General features: G+C 45.2%; 1 protein-coding gene and 1 long non-coding RNA gene across 2 annotated transcripts in view; one reads left to right on the top strand and one right to left on the bottom strand.

The window, feature by feature from the left end:
* Window positions 1–26,783, bottom strand: part of LOC146812689 (tumor necrosis factor receptor superfamily member 3-like) — a 131,953-nt gene extending 105,170 nt beyond the window's left edge. Inside the window, exon 1 of the mRNA XM_085619793.1 lies at window positions 26,442–26,783. Within this exon, the coding sequence (XP_085475919.1) occupies window positions 26,442–26,531 (90 nt within the window). The 5' untranslated portion in view covers window positions 26,532–26,783. The remainder of the gene's footprint in view (window positions 1–26,441) is intronic.
* Window positions 11,222–12,414, top strand: LOC146812690 (uncharacterized). Its single transcript, XR_014966884.1, has 3 exons — window positions 11,222–11,269; window positions 12,132–12,200; window positions 12,293–12,414. It is a non-coding gene; the product is annotated as an uncharacterized LOC146812690 (long non-coding RNA).
* Window positions 26,784–27,426: the final 643 nt, after the last annotated feature.

Here is a 27,426-nt window from a genome sequence, read left to right as displayed (position 1 = left end):
TGTTCACTGGTGTCATCAGAAGGAAAAGTTACACAGTTTCGCGCCATGTTTGCAGCGCTTAATATTCAATTTCAGCCATAGTGGGCGTGGCTACATTGCACTCTGGCCTTAGTAGTTCGTATTTCAATTAATGTGCCTCAATGCCTCCTAAGACCAGAGTGCAATGTAGCCACGTCCACTACGGCTGAAATTGAATATTAAGCGCTGCAAACATGGTGCAAAACTGTGTAACTTTTCCTTCTGATGACACCAGTGAACAAGGGCTGAGGAAGCCTGAAACGCGTTTGGTCTTTACAATTTGCTACTTGGAGTTGCCGTTGTCCCTGCCACCCATGAGAAATAAACGTTGGAAAACGGTGACGTGTGGTGCCTCAATTGGCGAGCAGCGTCGATTGGAATATGTTAGTGGCCCAGCTCGGGTCGCGAGGCACCCCGCCGCTGAAACAGTGGCTCCTGACACCGTGTGAAGTTGACAAGTGGTGCCGTGTGCAACAGCGAGATCGATCTCAAGGTGAATACAGGCGAGGACACAATGGTTTCAATTACTAGCAAACCTACTAAAGAATTTTTAAAAATACAAAGGAGGCATTGAGGCACATTACTTGAAATACGAACTACTAAGACCAGAGTGCAATGTAGCTACGCCCACTATGGCTGAAATTGAATATTAAGCGCTGCAAACATGGCGCGAAACTGTGTAACTTTTCCTCCTGATGTCACCAGTGAACAAGGGCTGAGGAAGCCTGAAACCTTTTGGTCTTTACAATTTCCTACTTGGAGTTGCCGTTGTCCCTGCCACCCATGAGAAATAAAGTTTGGAAAACGCTGATGTGTGGTGCCTCAATTGGAGAGCAGCGTCGATTGGAATATATATATATATATATATATATATATATCTCAATCAATGACAGCCCTACTATTAGGAGCCTTAAGCCATCCCATTTCATCCATTCGTTTTTTGTTGTGTCATTCATAGTTTTCTTCCTCCCACCAGAGCTTACAAAAATGGGCAGTTGCTCAGCCCCCTTCAGCTATTGGCAAATTTCATGATGAGCGATGTCATTCTGCCCTTTCACGAGGAGTACATCCACACACAAAGTAGTTCCTGTCAGTGATCTGGACTAATATGGCAATGTGAGCTCTCCCAAAATATTTTTGCTTTTTCCATTTATCTGATACTGGCAAGCCCTGGAAGCCTGCACAAAATGTTTAATGAAAGCCATGGCAAAACAAAGCAAGCATTGACAATGCCAAAAGGCTAGCAGCCACAGCTCGGGGCTGCCCGCGAGCATTGGCACCTGCCGGGATCGTTGGGGTGACACCCAGGGGGGGAGGCCTGCATCCCAGAGGTGCATAAATAACAGTGCAATGCTTCGGAGACCCAGGGGTGGAGAGGTTGGCGCTCCGAGGCGGGTCCCATAAATCAGGGCCCCTGGCTCTGGTGGCTTGCTGGGCCCGGAGTGAACTTTGGTGGGGTCTGGACGCTTTGCTGAGGGGAAGAGGCGGGGGGGGGATTTGATGGCACCAGGGGACATCAGTGACTGATGGAGGGAGTAAGAGTGGCTCTTTGGTGACAGTGGCGGGCTCCCCCCCCCGCTCGCCCCCGTGCCCCGGTCGTCCCTCCTCTATCAGGGTGGACGGTTCAAGAGACCAGGACATCACGCCCGGAGTGGAGACCCGCTCCCCACTTGGACGAGGCGGTGAGGTGCTGCCGCTTGGGACGGGGCCGGTCCACCTTCTGGGGATAACCAGCGGTCAACTGGGGCTGGTTCAGGACTGTGGAAGCATTGTAGCGGCTGCGCCCCGGCAGGTTCATTGCGGAGGAGGTGCTGAAGACTGAGGCATTGGTATACTGCGTGGTTGGTAGGGGTGGAGAAGTCCGGCGGGCTCTCCCAGCTGCTGGGGGGGTGAAACATCGGCACTGAGGCTCCGCACACAGGCCGCATCGACGATCCATCCTGTACACAGGAGCCGGCTGGCAGTCGCACAGCAATGGCCACGGGTGGCAAGGGTTCCAAATCGAGTGCCCAAAAACAGCTGGCAAAATTTGCGTGGTCTAAAACGCAGGGTGCAGGGGACTCACCGCCGTCGCAGCCAGGTGGAGGGGCGGCGGCAGAGGTGGCCACTTCTGGTCCAACCCCGGAGCCTACACTTCACGATATTATGGCGGCTATAAATGGGGTGCGGACTTCGGTGGAATCGGTCACGGTGGAGGTCTCTTTGGTCCGAGCCGATCTCAGAAAAATGGACGACAAGGTCTAGGAACTAAAGGTGGTCACTGGGGCCCTACAATCCGACACGGCGGAACTCCAAGTGCAGATGCTTGAGATGCAGAAGCGGCAGGATAGAATGGCGCAGCAGCTCGATGACTATGAAGGGAGGGTCCGTCGCAACAACATCCGAATTCTTGGGATACCGGAGAGAACTGAATGCCCGGCGGCGGACCTCTATGTGGAGGACCTCATTATGAAGCACCTAAAGCCTAAATCGCTGTCCAGCTATTTCTCTATTGAAAGAGCCCACAGGGTCCCGGGGGGGGAAACCGAAGCCAGGGGCCCCTCGAGGCCCATTATCGCTCGAGTGTTTAACTACCGAGACAGGGATGCCATTTTACAGGCTGCGAGGTCCAACACCCCCCTTCATATAGATAACTTTGAGGTGGCCTTCTTTCCGGACTTTATGGCCAAGGTCCAGGCCCAGCGGTGCAGTTTCCAATAAGTAAAAAAGGAACTAAGGGATCGAGAAGTAAAGTACGCGATGCTCTTTCCTGCACGTTTGAGAGTGGAATCGGAGGGCAAATCCTGGTTTTTTGACTTCCAGAGGCTGTATGGGACTGGATGGAAGGATGGAGCTCGGTGGGCGCGCGCAAAAGAGACAGACCGAACAGACCCGGTCGCTATAAAGAAACTGGCAAAGAAGGCGGAAGGCATGGCTCGACGGAGGAAGACGTCAGCTTAAGGACAGAGACTAAGCAACTCAAGTGCTGAGGTGGTCGAGGTGCAACTTAAGTGATAACTACAGGTGGGGGGGTTGGGGTTCCACTGAAGTGGGATAGCGGTTCAGATGGGGACTGTTAGACCGACACTGAGTGATATGTTCCATTAACGTGACCTGATATATAGATGTTAGAATAGTCATGGATGGCTTATACAGTAGAATACAACCGACCTGATTAGGCGGGGGTGGGAGCTAAAACACCCGTGTACATTTCAGACTGTTGGGGGGGGGAGAGGCACTCTGCCAAGTTTGGGAGTGGGTCGTTTGAAATCCACAGGCAGGAGGGCAGGGAGGGGGGGGTGGATCGGGGTCGGGGGGGGGGTACTGGGCAGTTGGGAGTTTTATTGGTTAACTAGGATGAGGATCTGCTTAATGCTAGGCTGGAGGTACATATGTTTCTTTCTGATTGGATTGACTCATGGACTGATTGCTCACATTGGGATGTGGGATGGAGGGGGGTAGAGAACGGACGCTGTCAGTGTTGACATGGAATGTAAATGGTATGGGGGACAAGATTAAGAGAGGGATTGTACAGCAGTTTCTGAAGAGGCACTCTCCGGATGTGGTCTTGCTACAGGAGACACACTTGGTGGGACAGAAGAATAAGGCTCTCACTAGATGAGGGTATAGGCTCCTGGTTCATGCGGAGTATACGTTGGGGTCCAGAGGGACAGCAATTTTGGTAAAGAAGTCCGTACCCCTATTGGTCCGGGAGGTGTTGGCGGATCAGGCGGGAAGATTTGCTGGAGCGGTGGCCAGCTGGGAGGGTAGGGACTTCAACATAATCTCGGTCTACTTACCACCAGCCCTGGGAAAAATAGCTCTGGGAGATCTTGGGGGCAGACTGGCGAGACTCCACAAAGGCACATTAATCATGGGTGGGGACTATAACATGACACCGGACGACACAGTTGATCGCCACCCGCCAAGGCCGCAGGCAAAACTTAACACTCTAATGCCTGACTTTATGGCGGCGATGGGATTGGCGGACGTAGGCCGAGTGCTGCACCTGACAGGCAAACTATTCACCTTCCTTTCCAATAAGCACCACAGTTTATCACGCATCGACTATCTCCTTACACATAGCTTGTCAGTAGGGAACTTTGTTGCGTCCCGCATTTTGCCGCGAGGTATTTCGGATCATTCCCCGGTCTGGGTGGATTACACACACTGGGAGAGACAGGCACACACCACTATTGTCATAAACCCATGGCTCCTACAAATACCTGACATCAGGGAGGAACTCAAAACGCAAACAGAAAACTATTTTGCTGAAAACAAGGGCTCGGTCGCGTCGGCCTCGACGTTGTGGGAGGCGTATGGGGTGGTCCTTAAGGGGCACGCGTTATCCTTGAAGCTGGGATACATTGCTAAGAAACGTGAACTCCTGGCTAAGGTGGAAAAGGATCTCATAAATCGAGAACGCGAGCATGCGCGGGGACCGTCCCCCGAAACCGCCCATATGCTTCTATTGAAGCAAGACGAGTATCGAATAAAAACCAGGGAACACATGTTGGCGAAGTATAGTCATACCCAGCATAGAATCTATGAAATGGGGGATAGGACGGGCAGAACTCTGGCATGGCTGGAGAGGAGAGAACAAGGCTCAAGATGGGTACATAAGTTGACCACCTTGGAGGGAGACACTAAGACCCACCCTAGGGATATAGCAGAAAAATTCGCTGTACACCTGGAAAAGATATACTCCCCTCAACCTCATATGAGGCGGAGGAGTCACGACAACTTCTGCGAGACAGCGATGTCCGAATCCTCTCCGATGCAGATCGGAAAATCCTCGACGAGGATCTTTCAGTCGAGGAAATTGGCAAAGCCATAGGCCTACTTAAGTCGGGTAAGGCGATGGGGCCTAATGGTATCCCGGTCGAATTCTTAAAAGCTACGGCTCTGCGGACGACATTGCATCTTAAGGTCATGTATGAGGAGAGTTTAGAGGTAGGTCAGTTGCCAGAAGATCAACGATTGGCAACCATAGTCGTGATCCATAAGTCGGGCAAACCGAAGGACGCTTGCGGCTCCTACAGGCCAATCTCGCTAATTAACACCGAAGCGAAGATATTGGCGAAGGTCCTGGCCGAAAGGCTGGTATCGGTAATCGCATCATTGGTGCACCCAGATCAGTCCGGGTTTATGCCTGGAAGGAATACCTCCCTTAACCTCAGGCGATTTCACAATGTAATGGCCCGAAGGAACTACAGTGAAGAAGATGTTGCGCTCTTGTCACTCGACGCCTCGATGGCCTTTGACTCAATAGAATGGCAATACATGTTCGCAGTGTTGGAAAAGATGGGATTCGGCCCAAAATGTATGGCCTGGGTACGGCTGTTATATGCTGATGTCTTGGGACAGGTGAGGGTGAACGGGTATACATCCCGGATATTCAGGCTGCAAAGAGGCACGCGGCAGGGATGCCCCTTGTCCCCGCTAATATTTTCGCTCCTCCTGGAACCCCTGGCGGCGTGGGTACGCCGGGACGAAATGGTCCGGGGACTAAGATGGGCAGAGGGAGTAGAAGACCGAATATCTCTCTATGCAGATGATATTCTGCTGTACCTGGCTTCCCCATACACCTCTATAAGAGTGGTGCTGGATATATTTAGGAATTTCGGGAAATACTCGGGATACTCGATTAATTGGCATAAGTCAGTGCTGTACATGTTAAGAGGTCAGATCCCCCAGCTTCCGGCGAGTTGCTCGATTGAGGTGGCGGCAACGGGATTTCGATATTTGGGGGTCTTTGTTACGCCAGATTCAAATCTCTTTTACGAGTCCAATCTGGCCCCCCCACTGGCTAAATTACGTGCAGATGTGAAACATTGGAGATCCCTGCCGCTGTCATTGCTGGGACGGGCAGCGCTTTTTAAGATGCTGGCTCTGCCCCGTTTCCTATATATCCTGCAAAATTGTCCGTGCAAGGTTCCAGATTCATATTTCTGAGCGATTGACGGAGAGGTCCGTACGCTGTTGTGGGACGGGAAAGCCCCGAGGGTGTCACTAAAGAAAATGACTAAAGGCTGGTATGATGGCGGCATTGCATTGCCGGACTTGCAACTCTACTATTGGGCGGCGCAGCTAGCAACCATTAATCAGTGGATTTACCAACCTCCTGACGACCCGGCATATGCTCTGGACCGCTATCAAATGGATAGGTCTGGATATTTGGGGGCATTGTATGCCAGCGGCAGGAGAAACAGGGGCCGACTTTTTGGACCAACCCTACACACCCTTGCAATTTGGCATAAAGCACACTTTCGCTTGGGCTGGGCGGACATTCTCACGAAGGCAACGCCCCTATGGCAGACGCAGAAATTGGGCACACTGTGCTATCAGCCTGGTTTCGACAAATGGGATCTTATTGGCATATCAACGGTCAAAGACTTGATCAAACAGGGGGCTATAATTGAATTTGAGGAACTACAGAGGCAATATCACCTGGCGAGTGGGGAAACCTTTCGCTACTTGCAAATCCAACATGCTCTAAGGGCGGCCTTTCCGTCCTTGGTGGACATACCAGAATCCACGCCTCTGGAAGATAGGCTCTTAGACGGGCCCCTCGCCTCGAAGAGAATATCACTCACATATAAGAAACTGTGTAATAACCTCCCCGATAATTTTGCGAGACTCAGGGAGAAATGGCAGGAAGACCTGGGGTTGTTGGATAACGAGGACTGGCAGGAGGCCATATGTCCCCCCGAGAGGCAGCCATCACGCAAAAATTCAGACTGATTCAATTCAGGATACTTTATCGCTCATTCATTACTGGACAGACGCTGGCAAAAATAGGTTCCAGATCAGATGATCTCTGCTTGAGGGGGTGTGGCCGGAGGGCCACTTTTTACCACACCCTCTGGAGCTGCCCGGGGGTTCGCGCCATATGGGAGGAGGCCTCGAGGCACATGCAGACAGCCCTCCATAAGGAGCTCGGTTTGACGCCGAAATTGGGCCTATTAAACATCTGGGAGGACAATGACCTAACGGAAGCTGAGACACAATTCACGACGTTAGGATACACGCTAGTTAAACGGGAGATTGCTAGGGGTTGGGGGGGGCAGTGCTCCACGGCCCAGCGGTTGGATGATAGAGCTTGATAGATGTATGCTGGCGGAAACAGAGGGTTATGTAGCCAGGGGATGTCCAAAAAAATGGGATCGGAAGTGGGAAAGGTGGAACAAATATCGAGGGGAACCTGTATCATCTCCCACGGTGGAACTGGAAATGCGTCAACAGGCAGATGGAACAGGTTGATTGAAATGTATATTTTGTTTAATGACTTGGTACATATGAATGTGGGGTCAGAAAAGAACTTATCCTCAGTCTACGATGTATAATGATGTGGTTAAACCAATAAACAAATTTAAACAAAAAAAAAGGCTAGCAGCCAGTGCAAGGCCAATTGGCTTTGCTGCTTCTTTGTAATAGTATTCATTAAATATTCATGAGTTTGTCTTGCATGAAAGCATAGGAATGCTATTTCAATAATGTTGTCTATTCCAATTCCCAGTGTAGAGTAGATTGTGTAATGCATAAACAATGTGGTACTAGCCTACATGAACACACGTCTTGTCATAAGAGGTTGCCTCCTATACTCGTTGTAGAGATACAACATGTTTGGGATCTTGAAAAGTGTGACTGTCCTCTATTGTAATGACTGATGCATGGGAGAGCAATGTCTGACATAAGCACGGGCTTGTGTGAAGTGAAACAAAACATGTCAGTAACAAACCACTCTGTTTTAACTAAAATTAAAACACTTGAGGTTTTTGTTTCCTGCTGCAGACAAAAACCTTTCCATAGGTCCTTAAAATGAGGATGTGCACAATTCTTGCAAGCTGTTCACCTCTTTAAATGCATGAATACAACACCACCTGAGAGATAACCAGTTAGCAGTTGTTAAAGCAACAGATGAGGGGTGGCACCTTGTTTGTAGGAATTTTAAAACACAATGTCTTTTTGCTGCATTCTACAAAGAATGCTAGATTAGAAGATGTTCGGTGTTGGCCAAGTGACCAGTGCCGTACATGTGTATTTATGCAGGAGAAGAGTTGCATTTTTCCAGTGTGCCTGACCATCAACCATAGATGTTGAGTCAAGCATATAGAACATCAAGGGAACCACATGTAAACCACTTAGGACACAGAAAAACAGCAGACTCCAGTCTTCTACAGAATCCATGAAACCATGGTGGGAGGATACCAAAACATTGACAGCCTTGCAAGGACCTACTAATGGCAAAATGTGCTATAGAAATAGTTCTGACACAATATTAAAGCTAAATGCAGAACTTGGGTATGAAAGAGCATTGGGAATGCTGGTCAATCCCCACAAAGCTGACTTCATCTTCACCACAGTCCGATTGCCACCCACACCTCTCCTATTATTGCACCCACATCCCCACCTCTGGTTCGACACTTACGACTATGGCCAATTCTTACACAGGTTGAATTTTTGTTACCTTAAGTGGTATTCAGGTGCAGTTGGCAGAGTTGGAAGGTAGATTTCTCTGAAGGGAAGAAAGGCGAGAGATACAAAAAAGACCCATTGGATGAACCTGGGACGAATTAGTGATTGAACAAGAGGCTAACAATGACAGACCACCCTAAAAAGTAGTAATAAATAGGAGTCAATCACTGGCCAACATAGCTACAGCGAGTGTGCATCGATCGAAAGGAGATACACCTGGCGGAACTGAAGTTATGTACTAAATAAACCGTGAAGAGCAAGGAGTGGAGAGAGTGAGTTGGAGCAACTTGGAACGGAAATGATATTTCTACGGTTGATCTAGACTTAAGAGGGCCTTTCATGGCAGTGAGATGCCAGGCAGGATGGCACCTAAGCGGCTGCCAAGCTTGCATTCATTAAGTGTATAATGAAATATACTAGTTGAGTAACTCTTCAGAGGTAACTAAGATTGGGGTGGGGGGGGTAGTTTAAGTTTTGTTAAAACATTTCGAAAGTGACAAAATGCTTGCACATGGAATGTGTGAACTGTTGGATATATAATTCAAGCTGTAACTGCTTGACACGTGCATACAGAAACATGTACTTGACTATTATGTAAAGGAAACTATTCCTGAAACATTATTTCTTCCTGCGAAGTTGTATACCTTGAAAAATTAAATAAATTGTTTCTTAAAAAAAAGTGTTGAGGGTCAAATATTTCTCAAAACCTGATTCTATAAATAGGGGTTTGGGACTCCAAGTTTAACTATTTGCACACCACATGTAATTTGCGACTGTGAAAAGTTTGTGACTGAGGTCCACAGAACCAAAAACATGTGTGTCTTTGGCAACAATGTTTGGTAACAATGACCGGCACAACAACAAAAAATGAGCACAGGTCAACTTCTTCAGTTGACAGCCAGCAAGCACGTCACGTCACGTGCAGCTGACGCAGCAGTCCCACCACGTGCAATGGGCCCCGGATGCATGAGGTGCTTCCTTAAAGGAAGAAGGCTGGAGTGGATACGAACATCCCGACAGAGATGACACAAAGGCCCTCATTAGGATGTCGGTCGGAAAGCCTCCGACACCAGGTTGGAGGCTTTCCGACTGACCTACTTGGTTTGAATTCCGACCGCTGTATTAGGATTACGGCGGTTGGAATTCAAACCAGCAAGTCATTCTGATGGCTTCCAACAGGCACATGGAGCCCGTCGGCCAGTCGGAAACCAAACATAATCCTGTGTGGACGGCGTTTCCAACACTGGGATTATGATGGCGGTTTCCGACAGGCTGTACATGTCGGGCTTTCCGACATGGAAAGCCTGTCGGAAAGTGACTTTGGGGGCCCCTAGCAGGGCCCCCATCTCACCACGGGAACTGGTTGGGGGCTGGGGTGACACCTATGGTGCCCCCCTGTAAATCCCTGCACCGTGTGGCAGGCACCATGTGGTGACTGTCACATGGTGCAGGGATTTAAAGTGGCTCCCATTTCTCAATGGGAGCTTGTGCTGCAGACGGTTTCCGACTGAGTCACAAGCTCCATAGGGAAATGGGAGTCTGCGACCGCACCATGTATGGTCGTATCGTAATTGCTGTTTCGGACCGCCGACTTGAGGTCAGTCAGTCTTGAAATCGCAGGGATGTCAGTTGGAGGAAACTCTAACCGACATCCAAATCAGCCCCCAAGTAGCCAACCAAATAGAAGGCAAGATAACACTTTTACCGTAGTCAAGAGCTAATGGTGTGCAAAGTTTTTACCCTGCAAACCTTGTGAAGTCTTTTTTAACTTTGCAAACATGACAACCTTCATGAATGTGGTATAGTTTAAGTCCAAGAAAAAAAAAAAAGTTGTGCAATAAAAAAATATGCGAAAATATACTTTTAGCCGAGAACTATTTCATCAAAAAAAAATTGCAAAAAAATTAATTCCTATAAAGTTTTTTGAGGCACTATTTTCTTTCACCTGCAAGCAAACTTCTGTAACGTTTAGAAAATGTTGTCTTTGCGAAGTGTGCAAACTTTGCAGTCAAACTTTTAAACCTTATTCACCGCTGTAGTTATAAGAATAATTAATGTTATTTAAAAAGGAAAGGAGGAAGACCTTGCTCTTTGATTTTTCCTCTACAGGTAGACAACATTAATCACTGAAGCCACAACGACTAAGGTTCCTTAGAAACAAAGCCAGTTTGTAAACAATACCAGGTGTTAGCACCACAGAATATATCTCATTCACTGCCAAATACAATAAATGGTGCCAGTTTGGAAATACAATTGCATGTGAAATCCTCACTCGGTATAAGACCGCCGATGCATCGTTGAGTTCAGGGGGTACTTCCCACAGGTGTGGTTTGAAAGGAGTCGCAAAGCCAGGTTAATATCGCCTTGGCTTCTGTTACTCCTTTGGAACCACATCTGAAGTAAATGGCTGTTGTGACTTTTGTTCTGTCAGAGCTCCAAGTCTAATCAAAGTGATCTACATCTAAGTCCTCCATCTCTCATCACAATCACCATTAAAAAAACATGGATGGAATCATGGCCACTGGCTGTCAGAAACTGTTGAGAATGACTACCGGAAGTACTTTCTTACAGTGTAACACGGTCTAGTGTTTCTTTTTTGCTAAAGGAAGTTTCGTCACTTCCTGAGATCACGTCAGCGTCTAAGAACGGAAGAGAAAGAGTGTTTAAAATTGAGAGCGAATGGCGTGGCGTGGCGCTGCTCGTCTTCATTGAAGTCCAGCGTTCGCCGTTTTTCGGTTGTTTTTCTGGTTGATTCCGATTCTGGCTTTTTGGTGTGGATCGCTTGTCCTCTGCGGTTAGTTGGCACAGTGTTTGGATTGGATTCTACTCTCTCCCACCACAAGGGTTTCTTTGTGTGAAATCTGCTGGAAAATGGCGTTTGCATAGGACGTGGTACTGTAATTAGGATGTGTGTTCTCACCCTTTAGTATAATTGACTTAAATAGGACCCACAATTAATTTTTTAAGTTGGGAACTCTGCAGATAAACTATTATGGGCATTTTAGAATGACTACATTGTGACTGGCTTAATATTTGTTCGCATTAGCCCCTAGCAAACTGTGTTTGGTTCACTTCCAAGAGTGTTTGGCAGAGTTAGACATCAAACTCTCTACGGTAGATATTCGGAGAGATTGCTTGGGTATGTTCTTCAAATAATTTTTATTGGGTTTTCCAAAACGAGAACAATAATGAAAATGAAGAAACAACAAGATGACATGAAATTAAATGAGTTACAGATCAAATTACAAATTAGAATTACAAATGAAATGACAAATGAAATTACGAATAAAATTAAAGTAAAAGATGTTCCTTGTTACAAACACGCTTATGTTATCTAACCATATAAGCCGCATGGTAAACATACATTTTGTCTGATATAAGTGCTTGTATTAAAAGCATCATCTAGGGTGAAATATCATACCATCCTGTACAGTATTATATTATTCATAAGAACATGTCCTGTATAAAATCTTTGTGTATTGCTTGGGTATGTTAACTCTGAAGAGGATGGCCCTGAGTGAGGCAATGAGGCATGTAACTCAGGAGCCCTGAAGAGATATAGCATGAAAAGGGTCACTGTATTTTGTTGTTTAGTTTTTGAGGACTTAAGGAAAGCTTTTGGTGCGTGGATCTGATTTGTCTTTTTTCACTCACAGGGGAAGGAGTGTCAAGTGAATCTAAGAATACACAACATCTTGCAAAACAGAGAGAAGACTCAAATCCTGGTTAGAGTTGAAACTACATACTCAAGTATCAAATCTTTCAAAAAATGCAGTAAGATTTATTATAAGAGTTTACATCCCATTTTCTGTTACAGGCTGTGACCGTATGCGAAGAACATCGATTTGAGGCGGCAAAAGAGAGAGGAGCCAGATTAAACCCTTCTTCGCACTTGCGTTCCTCTAAGAGATCGTAGAACCAGTTGCAAACTCTGAAAGGTCTTTCAGTAGATCCACAAAGACTCTGCGAGGAGGCATACCATTGTCAGGTCTGCTCTATTTAATAATTTACTGCCTATTAAAATCTGGTTATGCAGTTGATACGTGGGCGATGCTGTTGGCTCAAAGTTCACAGAGAGGCTAAGGGGAGCTCAGAGTATCTTATCATTGTTGCCATCTCTAGAATTTTCTCACAACCACTCTGCCACTCACCACTCAGATAATCACCTTGGTCAGTACTTCCTTTCTCAGCTTCCACAACTTCACAAGGTTCCGAGTAGTAGTTCCTAAAGTCCATGTATCCCATCTGGGTTCTTTAATCTAGTCCATAAAGCTTTTTTTCACAGATGTATTTCCTCACGCTAGTCCACAAAACCCTCTTTTCCTCTATAATCTTTCCATCCTGGCTCATAACGTCCTCAAGTAATGCTACACAATTAACTACCAACTCAGTTTTCTCTCTGAAGTTCTGACTCTATTTCATATACTGCTTTTTAGGTGGAGCCAAGCGCAGCGCGCATGCACTGCACTAGGAAAACAAGTTCTTGGAATCACTCTGGACTTTTCACCAGAGAGGTTGCTCAAGTCAACAAATTCTCTGCAGAAAAGTGCACTATTGTATTGTATGTGACCGGAGGCTGAAATTTGGTAAGGAGGCCTTTCCTCGTCAAAATTAAATCTGTTTTCAAGTGCTCTTTAGTCTTGCACTGCAATTTCTGTTTGCTAATTCTCCAAACTCAGGCATCTCTTCTGGGCCATCAGCTGGGCCCAGAAGAGATGCTACTCCGGTCACATACACTAAATTAGTGCACTTTTCTGCAGGGAATTTGCTAACTTGAGCGACCTCCGTGAGGTCCATTTCATACTGAACCAGTGATGTACATATGATTTCACAGTGCCTATATACATTCTATCCAAAATAGCATGTATGAATACCTATTTTGAAAACTGTTTGACGACTGATGTTTGAAGATTCTCTTGATTGGTGGACTAACTGCCCCAATTAGTTGGTGCCTCCTATATTTCTGCTCCCTGATGATGACCTCGTTCTAAATAATCTAAGTCCAGGAGGGCAAAACGTCGACAAAAAAACATTATATGTGGAATGTTTTTCAAGAAACTGATGGTGACTATCAACACTCGCTTAGCGGGGGTCGATCTCTAACACTCTATTATCCCTATCAGCCACATGTATATATTGCTGTACATAGCACGTATGTACTTTCTGCACTTATAGTCACTTTGGCTGCGCCTTCACCCCCCTTTTTTTTGGAGCACCTATTGTTCGATAGAGCAAATATTAGTTGTACTTCTCACTGTCAACAACCAATGAAAAAGTTGCTAAAATAAAATATAAAGATAAATATTTAATGCTAAGTTATTTGCGTTAGAGGTGTTTGTATCCCCTTCTTGACATTTTGCTGTGGAAGTCAAGGGCTACACTTCCCCGATAGGGACCACCTTTGTGTTAAAAAGTATCCAGCCCAGGTCCCTGGGTTACTGGGTTTCCCCCTTTGTTTCAGAGGTCAACTTTAAAGTTGTCACTTCCATGTCACCATCTATCCATAAAACGCATTTGCATTCCTGGATCTCCTCCAACTCTCGCGCTCTGCTCCAGAAAGCCTTTTTGTTTATCGTAACTGTTCAATGTTCTCCAAAATGTCCTTTTCAACTCCTGTACCTTCCCTCGGCCCATGACGCTTTGTCATGCTCTTCTTTTCATGTCCCTTTTCTCCTCTTACTTCTTCTCTCGCATTTACACAGCTCTTTCTTCATCCCCCAAATCTACGAAGCTTTTTACTCAAGATCAATCTTATTTGGGCTCCCTCAAAGCCTCTAAACTCCATATACTTATAGGGATTTATTTTCATTTTTTTGTAGTAGCATATGACATTTGGATCAGAAATGTTGCACAATAGTACAAACATTTATTAATTACACAGTGCAGTAAACAGGTTGGGTGGAATTACAATAGCCAATGTGGTTGTAAATGATAAGTGCTGTGTAAGATATAGTATCACAAAAAAAGCAGGAAGGACTTGTCAATTCAATACAACAGGAAGAATACACCACAGATAGAATAAATAGGTAGTCACCTACCCATTAGTGATATATATTCAAATTAACATATCTACACTGTTTAGTGCCTTGTGGGCAAGTTAACCTTTATTGCCTTAGCATTTCAAGAGATTAAGTTTTGGTGTTGCTTTAAATGTATGTAATGATGGGCTGATCTTAATGGCTAGTGGATGTGAATGTCATTGGGTTGGTCCTAGAAGGTGGGACCAAGAACTAGAAAGTGAGCCAGAGGGTTTGGATGAAGACAGGAAGTGCCGTTTGGCTGATCTTAAGTTTTTGGTGTCAGAGAGACAACCTGGGGATGACCCATGAATGGCTTTGAAAACTAGTGTTAGACGTTTATAAAGAACCATGTTTCTAGCAGATAACCAACAAATCTGTTAATAACATGAAATACATGTGTTTGTAGGTTGATTCAATAATGCTCTAGTAGGGAAGTTTGGGACTTTATAAAGAAGAGAGAAAGAGTGATGAGGAATGGCAAATAAAGGGTGGTTGAAGCAATTAAATGTAAAGATCAGTGCATTTGCTAAGTGAAAAAAGGCACTGGACGGATTCTTCATCTATTTAGGATTTGCTATCTTGCTGTAGTGGCTGTGGTGGTGATGAGAGACTCCAATTGCAAGGCTGGATTAAAAGGAACACAGCAGTTTCTTGTACAAGAGGTCCATGTGTCAAGAGGTAAACAGAGTTGGGGGTAGAGATAGTGGCAAAAGAGGAGAGAAAGTATAGGGCTTCTCTCATAGATAGGCTCAGCAAGAGGGACTGTAGGACTGTCTAAAGTCAAAGATATATGTGAATGGAGGAGGAGTCAATTCTTCACCTTGATCAACATAGTCATACCAAAATCCTATTCTCTTTTCTGAACTTCTTTCATTTCTCCATCAAGTCCTTTTTCTCCTTTACAATCTCCTATCTTGTCACCAGGACCAATAGTGCCATTTTTAGGTCTCGCCTACGCAGCACTTGCGCTGTCTCTTTGAGACATGCAGTATTCAGGTATGTATCTGAAGCTCTGCCCATTTCCCACCCATCTTTTCAATTGGTTCCTTTTACTGTCCATTCTAAATGGTTGCTTTTGATTCGTGAATAGGCTTAGTAGGCCCTCCTTAGTACTGCCTTTTCTGCTTTTGTAACCTCTGATGAGGACTGGACCTTTCACTTGTGTTGCTGCATGGTCTGCGTTATCTAGTCTGTGAGTTCTATTTTCTGAAATGATTTGCTCATATTGCACGCCCGCCCGCTGCTTTATCTACTTATTTACTTGTCATGGTGATAAAGCTGCTTTATCTACTTATTTACTTGCCCTGCCGACAGACTTTATCGCTGCTGGTCATGAACTTTAAAGCGTACAATGCCTCAATATTATAAAAGTTAATAATCACACAACAAAGGTGGCCACCACCTTTACGTTAATGTCGGCAATACATTTCAAAATGGTGGGGGCCAGCTTTTTTGTTATCTACTTTTTTGCTTTTCTAACATTGACGGCATTGCACACTTTAACTTTAAACATTTAAAGTTAAAGTACAGCATACTGCAAAGGCTACAAAAGCCTAACATCAAAATGCTCAAAAATGCTCGCACTCTTTCCTAAACCCACTGGGTAATGGAATTTAAATATTAGGGCTTAAGGAAAGGGTGCCGTACCACAGGCTGTTACTTAGTGTCCCTGGGACACCTTATAACAACCTGTGGTACTGCACCCTTTCCTTTAGACCTAATATAGGATTTCTATTACCCAGTGGCTTTAGGATCGAGCAGCGTGAGCATTTGCCTTTGGGATAAGAAAAAAATTAAACTTAATGAAGGAAGACATGCTTGCACTTCTTCCAAAAGTCACTGGGTAGTGGAATTTAAATATCAGGTCTTAAGGAAATGGTACAGTACCACAGGTTGTTACTAGATGTCCCTGGGACACAAAGTAACAACCTGTGGTACTGAACCCTTTTCTTAAGTAATATTTAAATTCCATTACCCAGTGGCCTTAGGAACGAGTTTGAGCATTTGAGAGCTAAGGCCATTGGGTAATGGAATGCCTATATTAATTTTTAAGGAAAGGGTGCAGTACCACAGGCTGTTACTAGGTGTCCCAATGAAGATGGTCCGTGCAGAAAACATCCATCTGAGAGAATGTGCCTAAGACCGCAAGCATTCTTTCCCCACCCATCCCATGTGTTTGAAGTTCCCTTGGTCGCATTTACAGTGCGAGACGAGCTGTTTATGTTGACCTAAAGCAGTCCTCCCTGTTCTTTCCATTCTCTCTAAACACTGGGCAGTTCTATTAATAGACCTGTGAATTATTGCCGAGTCAGCAGTATGCGGCAAGCATCTGCAGGTCACCGCTGTGTGTATTTGTAAAGTATGTGTGCGCTTATGATTTGTAGGCTGGCACTGTGTGCAGATGCTTTGTAATGTAGTTCTGAAGTTTGAAAAATCCTGATCTATAATACAGCCCTTCTTGCAGGTGAGCTATAATCATTTGTGAGTCAGCAATGTAAGGTGTGTGTGTGTGTGTGTGTGTGTGTGTGAGTGTGCGCACATGCCATAGTAGTTTATACATCTGCTACGGTGACGTGCTGTAACAATTAATTGGTCATCTGTGAACTTCGGGTCGGGTGGCTTTAAGTTTGTGTCATTTCTGCAAGCTTTACATTACATTGGCTTTTAGGATAGAGCCTTAGCATGGCCCCAGAACTTTTCTCTTCTCACCCACTTAGATGAGGGTTCTACAAGTCTTCATATTGTACCTACTTATGTTCAATCTTTAACTTGCATATTGCCTTTAACTATGATATATTCTGCTAACCATATCATGACATCACTCTCCATCTTCACAAGAAACCTTAAAACCTGGCTCTTCGATAGACCTCCTCCTTGATGGACTGGAACCTGCACCTCCCCCCCTCCCCAGCGCCTTGAGACCCTTACGGGTGCGTAATCGCGCTCAACAAAACCATGATTGATTAATTGATTGATAACCACCACCGTTTCGTGAACCTGTATCCAGTTCTCACTTCAGAATAAATCAAACCATTGCAATACTGAAATGGGAAGACATCTAGCGTGTATTTAGATAAAGCATCTGTTGCAAATGAAGGTGACATGCCTAGTCAAATAAGAGCTACATGAGCATGTTGCAGTAGCTCTCCTTCGTATTCAGTGTTTACACATGTTCCCTGCTAACAGTTCAGTCCTGATGTTGTGCGTTGAGTTCATATTGTAGGGGAAGAGTTAAATGATCTGCCTTCAGTCTCTGTATTCAGTTGCAATCATTCAGCATGCACATCCGATAGGCACACTATTTATTTGAGTGAATCATTTACAGGAATTTAAATCGTACTTTGCATCACTTATTCAATCTGCATGTGCTGTATAATATCCGTGATGCACGCACATTAATATTGTATTACTGTAAACTATTATTATTATTATTTTTAGTAAATTAAATTTATAAGGCGCACAGCTACCCGGAGGTTTCCCGGCGAACTAATGTGATGCACAAATACATAGTTTGACATTGAAAAGCGTCCCATCACAGGCTACTAGACTGCTGCTTTTAATCCAGAGAGTATGCTTCCAATTATGTACCAATAAAGTTATCTTTCTTCACACTTTATTCAGGCTTAACCACTTCTACTTGGCTTATTTGCCCCTCTGAAAGTACTCCGGTTGTGTCCCAAACAACCTGAGAAACCAGCCTCTAAGCCACAATAGATTGTGGATTTTTCAAACCGATACTGGATCAATCGTGATCCAATCTATTTTCACTGCTCTTTCAGCCATACTACTTAAAATGTTTCTGTCTGTAGGAACACCTTATTGGATAGGTACTGAAGCCCTTAAAAACTATTTTCTTGCCAACATAAGGATTTATAATTGTTTTTCCATTCTGAAAATACGTACAGTTAGTTGAGTGTATAAAAGGGAATGTGCCTTATTTGTTTTTTAAAGATCACTCTTGCATATTCCATCGACCACATCTCCTTCAGCCTTTTCCAGAGACAACTCACAAGGGAGATCCACGGAAAGACCTTGATAAGAAAACATGCATCCAATTTCAAGCAGGTCTTTACAACTTTCTTCAGACTCTGTTTGCAAGATAAACAAGCATTTGCAATGCAATAGGTCTTGCTTTAATAAACTTTAAGCTATTGTCGTTGCAAATGCTAATGTTAGTTATTTTATTTGTTTGTTTAAAAAATATCCCAACAGTAGCATAAGTACTCAAAGATATTCCAGGAAGCAAGGAAAGGATGCAGTACCACAGGCTGTTACTAAGTGTCCCTGTGGAGTTGTAAAGGGACATCTATTAGCCCCATAAGATACTGCACCCTTAATGCAATTATGAAGAGAAAGATTGCAGCTCATCATGGAAGTGATATATATATTAACTTGAGTTTTAAAAATGATTCATTTTTGTTTATTTAAATGGTGCCTTTAAAACGCAAGCTACCAAACATCTCATTTCTAATATACAACAAATGGAAATGTTTGCTCTGCTGCAATTTTTCTATTTACAATTGCATTAAGGGTGTGGTATCTTATGTGGCTAATGCAGGTCCCTTTACAACTCCACAGGGACACCTAGTAACAGCCTGTGATACCCCACTCTTTCCTTGCTTAGTGGAATTTGTTTTTATTACTTATTCTACTGCTGTTTTTTTTTTTTCAATCTTTTTATTGAAATAAACAACTCTGTCATGCTTACAGATATTTGCTTCATACAGCATAATGGTACACAAGGTTTAGAAGCCGGCACATATTTCCCCGGCTGCTCCGGGAGTCCACACCAGTCCACGCAATGGTATTTATATCATACAGTGTTCTTCGGGTGCAGGGACCTCCGGGGGCTCACACAGTCCTCCCCGGTACTCATTCCATTTAGTCCACAATGCAATACATTTGTGAGGGCACCCCCGAGCCCCATAGACCGTTTTCTCCCTCAACATACACCAGTCCATGTCCTCCTTCCATTTCTTCAGTGTGGGTGTCATGGTGGCCCCCCATGCCTGCGCTATGTTACGTTTAGCAATCATCTGCCCTAAAGTGGCCCACAGTCTCCCCCTCACATCCAGATCTGTGGGCTCCCAGACATTCAATAGGCATCTCTTGGCCTCAGGCTGCAGTGGAACACCCCAGATCCCGCTCATGCAATTCAAGACTTTCCCCCAGTAACATTGAATTAGCGGGCATTCCCACAGAATGTGCATGAATCCGCCTTCCATCCCACACCGTCTCCTACAGTGCCCATCAGCGCTCTTGCCCATCAACAGTAACTGTGTCTCTGAGAGGTATGCCCTGTGCAGGATTTTTAGTTGGACTAGGCGGAGTTTGGCGGATATGGCTACTTCCTTTGGCGATGAGACTGCCACCTGCCAGTCCTCATCGTCCATTTCGAGGCCATCTCGCACCCATTTCTCCCGTAGCGCGGTGAGGGGATCAGGGGTGTTGTTAATGAGTTTCTTGTATGTGAGCGATATAGATTTATCTGGCAGGTGCCCGTCAAGCAGCCGGTCCTGGAGCGGGGATGACTCAGGCAATGTCGCACCAGCGGGGATCTTAGCCTGCAGTGAGTGCTTAATCTGTGCATATCGGAAGCGCTCTGAGTCAGCCATTTCGTATGTCTGCTGTAATTTCGAAAAGGGAATCACTCCCGCCCTCTCCCAGAGGTCTCTGATGTGCGAAATACCTATTAGATCCCACTTGTCGAAACCTTTAGTGTGCCCCAATGTTCCCAGCTGTTCAGCATCCCAGAGAGGGGTGGCCATAGTGAGCTTGTTGGCCCATCCTAACGCTTTGGTGACTATGCGCCACAGCTGCACTGCGTGCTTCGTGGGCCCGGTAAGCGTGAACCTAGTTGGTTTGGAATAAAGTGCTCTTGTGAAGTCACCACCAGGCAGTAACCACCTATCCATACCGTACGCCGGGTGATCCCCACTCCTGTATTGGCATTGATTGATAGCGGCCAATTGTGCCGCCCAGTAATACTTTTTTATGTCGGGGAGGGCGATGCCTCCATCATACCAGCCGAGCGTGAGCTTACCAAGTGCTATCCGCGGCTTGCCATCCCATAACAATTCCCTCTGCAGGTTCTCGACTTTGTGAAAGAAGGCCCTTGGTACCACCTCTGGATAATTCTGAAGAGCATATAAGAATCGGGGTAGGGCCATCATCTTAAACAGTGCAGCCCTCCTGAGCAGGGACAGGGGGAGCTTCCTCCAGACCTCAACATCCCGTCATAGCAGCCGCGGGGGGGGGGGATAAAGTTCTCCTCGTATCTGAGTCTGGGATCGGTGGTGATCGGTTAAGCGGCCATTGCTGTCGGCGCCAAGCCACGCCCCTGCTGGTTTATTTTTTAACAAAAAAAAAGAATCATTATCATTTGCAATTTCAGTAGCTCAAAGTGTCACTAATGCGAGACCTAGTGCATTGAAAATGCTTGTTATCTGCTGTACCCGGGGATGCAGTGAGGTCCTTGCATGTGCCATGAATCTCTCAAAGCTTCAGTACTGACTGTGAGCTAGCATTCTTGATCCATATACTATTACTGGCTTCTATGTCTGCCATCGTCCCATCAGTCTGGCCCATAATGTCCTCACTGTGGAACAGATTCCAAATTTCTGTACACACGTGTACTTGTGTAAACATGGAACAAAATACGACAGGAATATAAGTGGAAACAGATTCCTAGATTCAGTGTACACACGTACAAAAACGATTTGTAGGTTTAGTGTATGCACCCTTGTGTACACATGTTAGTGATTCCTCATATCAGTATACATGCTTACTCCCTTGTACATGCGTGGAACAGAGCATTGCACTTAAGTAGGTATGAAGAAGGTTCCTGAATTTAGTACACTTGTAAAGACACAGTACAGGTTCCTGGCTTATGACATGCACACTTGTGTAAGCATGTATTGAATTATATGGTAGATTTATATAGTGCCTACTACCCCTAGCGAGGAGCTAAAGTGCTTTGCAAACAAGCAGCATGCTACCCCATGGTACCTGGAACGGGTCTGTGGCGTTAGTTGTAAGTGTTGCAGTCAGTCGTGTATTGTGCAACAATTAATACAGTTGGAACACTAATTAGTAGCATGTAACTTCTATTCTAGTGGAAAGTTAGTTGCAACATTGTTTTACTGATGCAGATACATTAGTTATGTGCTGCTTTGTATTCCTGATTGTGTTTTTGTAATTAAAGGGATTTGAGGGAATGTTTATTATTCTGTTACAGTCCTAATACACTATGTTATTAGATGGCAGTAGTGCTACTAATGATACCAACCAGACTGCCTGAAGAACAGGGCCACGAGAATTATGCAATTTTGCAGCTGCTGCATTTTCCACATAATTAGGGATTTGGTGCAGTTTTCCATGTAGTCCATCATCTGCTTCATAATGTGTAGATTTTAACAAAAAAATGTGGTTCTAGCTCAAACTGACCAAAATTGACTTTGAGTTGATATAGCGGTAGCTACATGAGGTGCTGCACAGTCGGAGGCCTTTCGCAAAGTCTGACTGGTCATCTTTCTGTTGTATGTTACTATTTTTGGGTGACAGACTTGAACTAATGAGGTGATACCATTTCCCAGATAGTGTTAAATGTGTACAAATTACAAAATAATGAAGTCATGCAATAGAAAATGTGCCGAATTACATCTCCTCGTTTGCGATTTTTTTTGCTGCATAATTTAGTAAATCCTGCTGCATAAATTGGTCCTCCTTGCTGCATAATTCCAGTGACTCTGCTCAAAACCTGACTTAATCTCACCAATCCTAAAAAGCCAATGCCGATTCAATATACCTTGACGACAACAAACCAATCACCAACTTACCATAGTTAGGCAAACTAAACAAATATATTTATGTTAACTCCCTGCTTTCACCTTCACAATCAGGATTTAAAACCTGGCATAGTACAGAAACAATGAATGTCTCACAAAAGAAGGTTTCTCTTGGATCTCAACTGATAACAAACTGAGGATATACAAACTCAATTATACAGAGGGCATTCAGACAGGTGAAATTTCTTAGCGTAAGAAGATGGCCCTTTTTAGGACTCGCCTGAGCCAGCGCTTTAGCGCTGCTCTGGCGAGAGCTATAGAAAGCGGCATTTGGAAGTGCAAACTAGTGCTTCTTTGAGGCCTCCAGCTACAGTGCATGTGCGTCGGGCGCACGCACCATTTGTCATCCGTCTGATCACTTTCGCGGCTGCTTTGATGTTCTCAGTGAGCCGCGCGGCCACTGAGAACATCAAAGCGGCCGCGAAAGTGCACACCATTTGACACCCCCTCCCTTATCCCACTTCCACGTTCCTCCCCCACCACAGAGTGCGACTCGTGGCCGCGCGTCTTCCACAACTTCCGGGCTTGTTAGCAAATCGTAAACAAGAGAAACATTAATAAAGATTCATATTTTAAACTATACTTATTTTTGGAAGTACAGATTTAGCTTCTAGGCGAATGGTTCCAAACGTAACTGTCTATATTATGAAATATGTACTCAGTCGCATTTAGTTCAGCATCATTTTGCCTGTTGGTATTAGACAGCGCGAGTATTGTCTGTGGTCTGTGCGAGCTTGTGTCTGTCTCCAAAGAGCATCATATAACTTTCCACATCCCTGCACACAAGCCGCTAAGAGCACTGGGCTGGACCGCACCACCCAGAGGAGGAGGGGCTGGGACAGCATTGACAATCCATATAAAAAAAAAAATACAAAAAACAACTGCCGCCAAGCAGATGACCTACACCCCGCCTGCACTAAACTCCAAAGCATTTGCAAAAAAAAGATGAAAAAACTGTAGCTTACGCTGAAGGTTGCTATGAATTTCAGCAGCAAACGAAGCAGCAAGTCATCTGTCTAATACACGCCTTCATAACACACTCCTTCGTGATGCGAATGATGGAGAAAAAAAACATTTGGAATACTAATTACAGCACATCATTAAGAATTATGGTCAGCCGGCGCTGCATCATAAATAGAAACAAATATGTCCCTCGGGTGCGTGCATGTCACGGGGAATTTGTGAAATAATATCTACAGATGCTGCGTTGCATAAAAAAAAACAACAGCATTATTAATTAAAGAGATTACATCGGCTTCTCCCTTTCGGTGCTTTGGAGTGCGTGCTCACGCACATGTCGGCAATCCGCTGCATTTAATAAAAAAATCTAAAGGGGTCCTAAACAAGGGGTCCTAAACACACTGAATGATAAAACACGTACCGTGCTCTGGAATAAATCCCTCATCTGCCGGTGTGACTAGCAGATGTTGCATGGCATGCCAGGCTGCTCAGCCCCTCTCCCGGTGCCTGCTACAAACGGCTCTGATCTCTCCCATGGAAACAGCACAGCAGAAAAAGACACCGCACATTTTACTGCTGATTCCCATCCAGGAACAAGCATTGGCAAAGCCAATAGGTCTCGCCTTTGGGACCTTATAAGTGTTTAGCCATGCAACAGTTATAGGATATTGTGCTGCGTAACTAAATACTAATAAGGTCCCAAAAGCAAGACCTATTGGCTTTGCCAATGCTTGTTTTATCAGTTTTCCAAAGAATGGTGCATTGGAAATAGGTCTGTAGTTGTTGAGGTCTGTTGGGTCCAAGTTATGCTTCTTAAGAAGTCCTTGTATGTATGATCCTTTTAATTCTGACTAAAGCATGTCTGTGGTTATGGAATTTATAATATTCAGTGCTGGGATTGCTTCTAAAGTTGATAGTATGGTTTTACTTGGGGGTCAAGGGTAAGAAGGTGTGCGAGCTAGCCAACTTTATCTCAGTAGATCATGGAATTTCATGAGATATAGCACCTTAATGAAGGACAGAGTTAGTGTGATTTTCTGCAATGAGCAGCATTATGGGATTCTTGAAACTGCGTGGTTTGCAGATACTCTGAATTTGAAGACCTGATGTCGCTGTACAGTCTTGATTACAAAATTCTTATAAAAGCTTGCATAGTTTCTTCGAAGGACATTTGGTTGTGGTAATTCTGATTGAAAAGTAGGACTTATTTCCTTTTTTGTGCCCAATTTGTCAATCCTGTTGTGTATTTGCAGGCGTGTTTTGTCCCGTAAAAACCCTAATAAACTAAGGCAGTTATAGGTAAAATCCACCACACCAGTGGCTGATTCCATATAATCCACAGTTGAGGTGCTTCCATCCCCAAGGTTCCACTGCCCAAGAAACCCCACACAGTCAGTAACACACATTAACAATATTATTTACTTTCCATTTCTTACAAATTTTAGCCCTGTTGTTATATCAGGTGATATTTAGAACCATTTTGTTGTAGGAACCCGCACAAGATTCAGGAATTAACACTTTCTACCACTATGGCACCACTTTACACAGTTTCGTCAACAACAGGACTAGAGTACTTAAGAAATGGAAAGCAAATAATATTGTTGATGTTGAGGTCCTTACAAAAACAATGAGAATTGGGATCCCTGATGAAGTCCTGTTGTAAGGACGAAACGTGTTGGCAGAGCTAGACATTTATTGGGGAAGATGCAATATTAAAGTTGTTTGGAACATTAACCAGTTTCCTGAAATCGATGGACTGAATGGAGAATGCATATATTCGGATTGTCGATACTGCAGTGTAGATTTTACATTTGTGAATTATTTGGTATCTTTGATTACCTTTAGAATGCTCCCCCTATTGCTGTGTGTGTTTTGTCCAGCAGGCTGGTGATTCTGAGCCATGCTGGTTCAATGACACACATTTGTACTTTTATATTTTATAATATCATCTTTTTTTTTATTCATCATCCGTCTGCAGTTTCTTTTTAGGATGAAAGAGGATCCGAGACTTCTTCCTGGTTTAAGTAAACAAAACGTGCACTTCAATTCCCATGAAAATGAAACTTACGTGGGCGTGAAATAGTTTTCAAATTCAGGGTCCATACTTATGCACACGTGGAACTGATTTCTTTGGTTAGGGCATGCACATTTGTGTACACGCGGAACAGATTTCTAATTTGTATATAGTCACAAGCATTGCACAAGCATAAAACAGAATATGACTTATGGAACATAAAGCCAAATCCTAAATTCAGCACACACACCTGCGTACAGACGGAAGATGTTTCTAGGGTCAGTGCATGGACAGATGAGTACTCAAGGAAAAGACTAAAGTTCAGTAAAGTTTAGGTTTGCTAAAGTCAGTCAGTCCACGCGCACACTGGAAAGCATTCCTACATGCATAAGATTTCTGGTTTCAGTACACACACAGAGGAACACTTGAAATAGATTCTCAAATTCGGTGCACACACCCGTGTGTACTGTACACACAGGTTATGGAAGCATAAGCATACACTCGTACAGGCACGCGAAAAGGTTGCCGTGTTGACCAAACATCTGTACTTGCGTGTGCGTTCACATGTGCGTGGGGACCAGGCGGGCAACTAGAGCCAAATTTCGGGGGGGCTGAAAAAGATTCGGGGGGGGGGGGGCTAAGTCTTCCAGCCATAGAGGCTGTAAGAAGGGGTGAAAACACAACAAAAGCCTCATTAACGAGTAAATGGTCTTTTAAAGACCCGTGAAGTACTCTGGTGCGGCTGCAATTAGAGGGACGCCAGCCCGCGAGGCTGTCTCAGCCGGGCTGTCACACACGACGGGAGGGGGGGGGGGCCTGAAGCCCGGTGAGCCCAATGGGTGTTGCGCGCCTGGTGGGGACCACTCTGTTTGCGTACATCAACAAGGCTACACGCGTTTCTCACCATTTGCCCCATTACAATATTCAGAATACGTCTATGTAATCGACACGCCTTTATGACTCTGGCTAAGCATACATTGCACAATGTGTCGTCTCCATATAGGCAGATCTCTCCTGACACCCGTTAGTAAATATCCGCGCTCCTATTCCAACATCCCGGTGTATTTACACAGGTGCGCGTCACGCCTGCTTTCGTATCTACCTAGGTAAGTACAAGTCCCCTACCTGGCCGGGTGCGGCTCCTGCGCCCGAGGTCATTCCGAACAGAAGGGCACAGGCGAGGCCCCAGGCCCCGCGCGAGCTGCTCCGTGCCATAACCAGGACTCGGGAGTCACCCTCTCCGCTTCCCTCCACGATCGTGCCCGGCGAGTGGCCAGGTCACATATTGCCACTGCCAGGTGTGGGGCCCCGGAGGGCCCTCGGTCCTCCTGCGTCCGGAACGCTCACTCCTCAACCAATGGTCAGCAAATATTTTCAGGAAATGAGAGACTTATCCTAGTTTGTGCACAGCAGCACAGCCCTCTTCCAGCAAAGGGCGAGTCTGCTGGTTTATGGGAAGTGACACTCAGCCCTGGCCGGGAGCCGACGGAGGGCGTGTCTTACGCTAGAGGAGGAGAGGTGTGTCTGTCCAGCAGAGCAGGGTAACGTGCCTGCTGCAGAGTGAGCCTTGTGCTCCCAGGAATCCTTATCGATAAGTCGCCGGGTGGGTAATGTGCCTCGTGCAGAGATAGATCGGTGTTAGCCGCAGAATAAATCTTATAGCGCCCTGTATCCGTGGGAGAATGCCTGCCCCAGACTTCAGCCTGTAAGCTGAACTTGGCAGCGGGGGGACTTGTGCGAAACGGGCGGGGCCATGCAAAGTCTGTAACTGACACCCAGGTGAGTTCCGGCGCAACCGGAGGGGGTGAAAAATTCAAACACACAACCGGAGCAACAAGAAGTACTTGCTCGAGTGCAGGACGTCCGCAGTCAGTGCTGGAAATGGAGAAAAAATATACTCCTTGAACTTGTAAATTGGGGGTCAAGGTGTGGCAGTGGAAAGATGGTTGAGAAATGGAGTCAGAATTGGCGGAATCTGACAGTCAACTTACACATTTATTTGTTTTTCAAATTCTGCAGCACACAAGACAAAGATAAGGACAGATGTGTGGGTAAATGTGCCTGTTGCAAACCACATTGTGTAGCAAGCAGGTCACAGATTTGCATTATA

The sequence above is a fragment of the Triturus cristatus genome, chromosome 7 (assembly GCF_964204655.1).
Source record: "Triturus cristatus chromosome 7, aTriCri1.1, whole genome shotgun sequence".
Taxonomy (NCBI): domain Eukaryota; kingdom Metazoa; phylum Chordata; class Amphibia; order Caudata; family Salamandridae; genus Triturus; species Triturus cristatus.
This window is presented reverse-complemented; position numbering and strand designations above follow the sequence as displayed.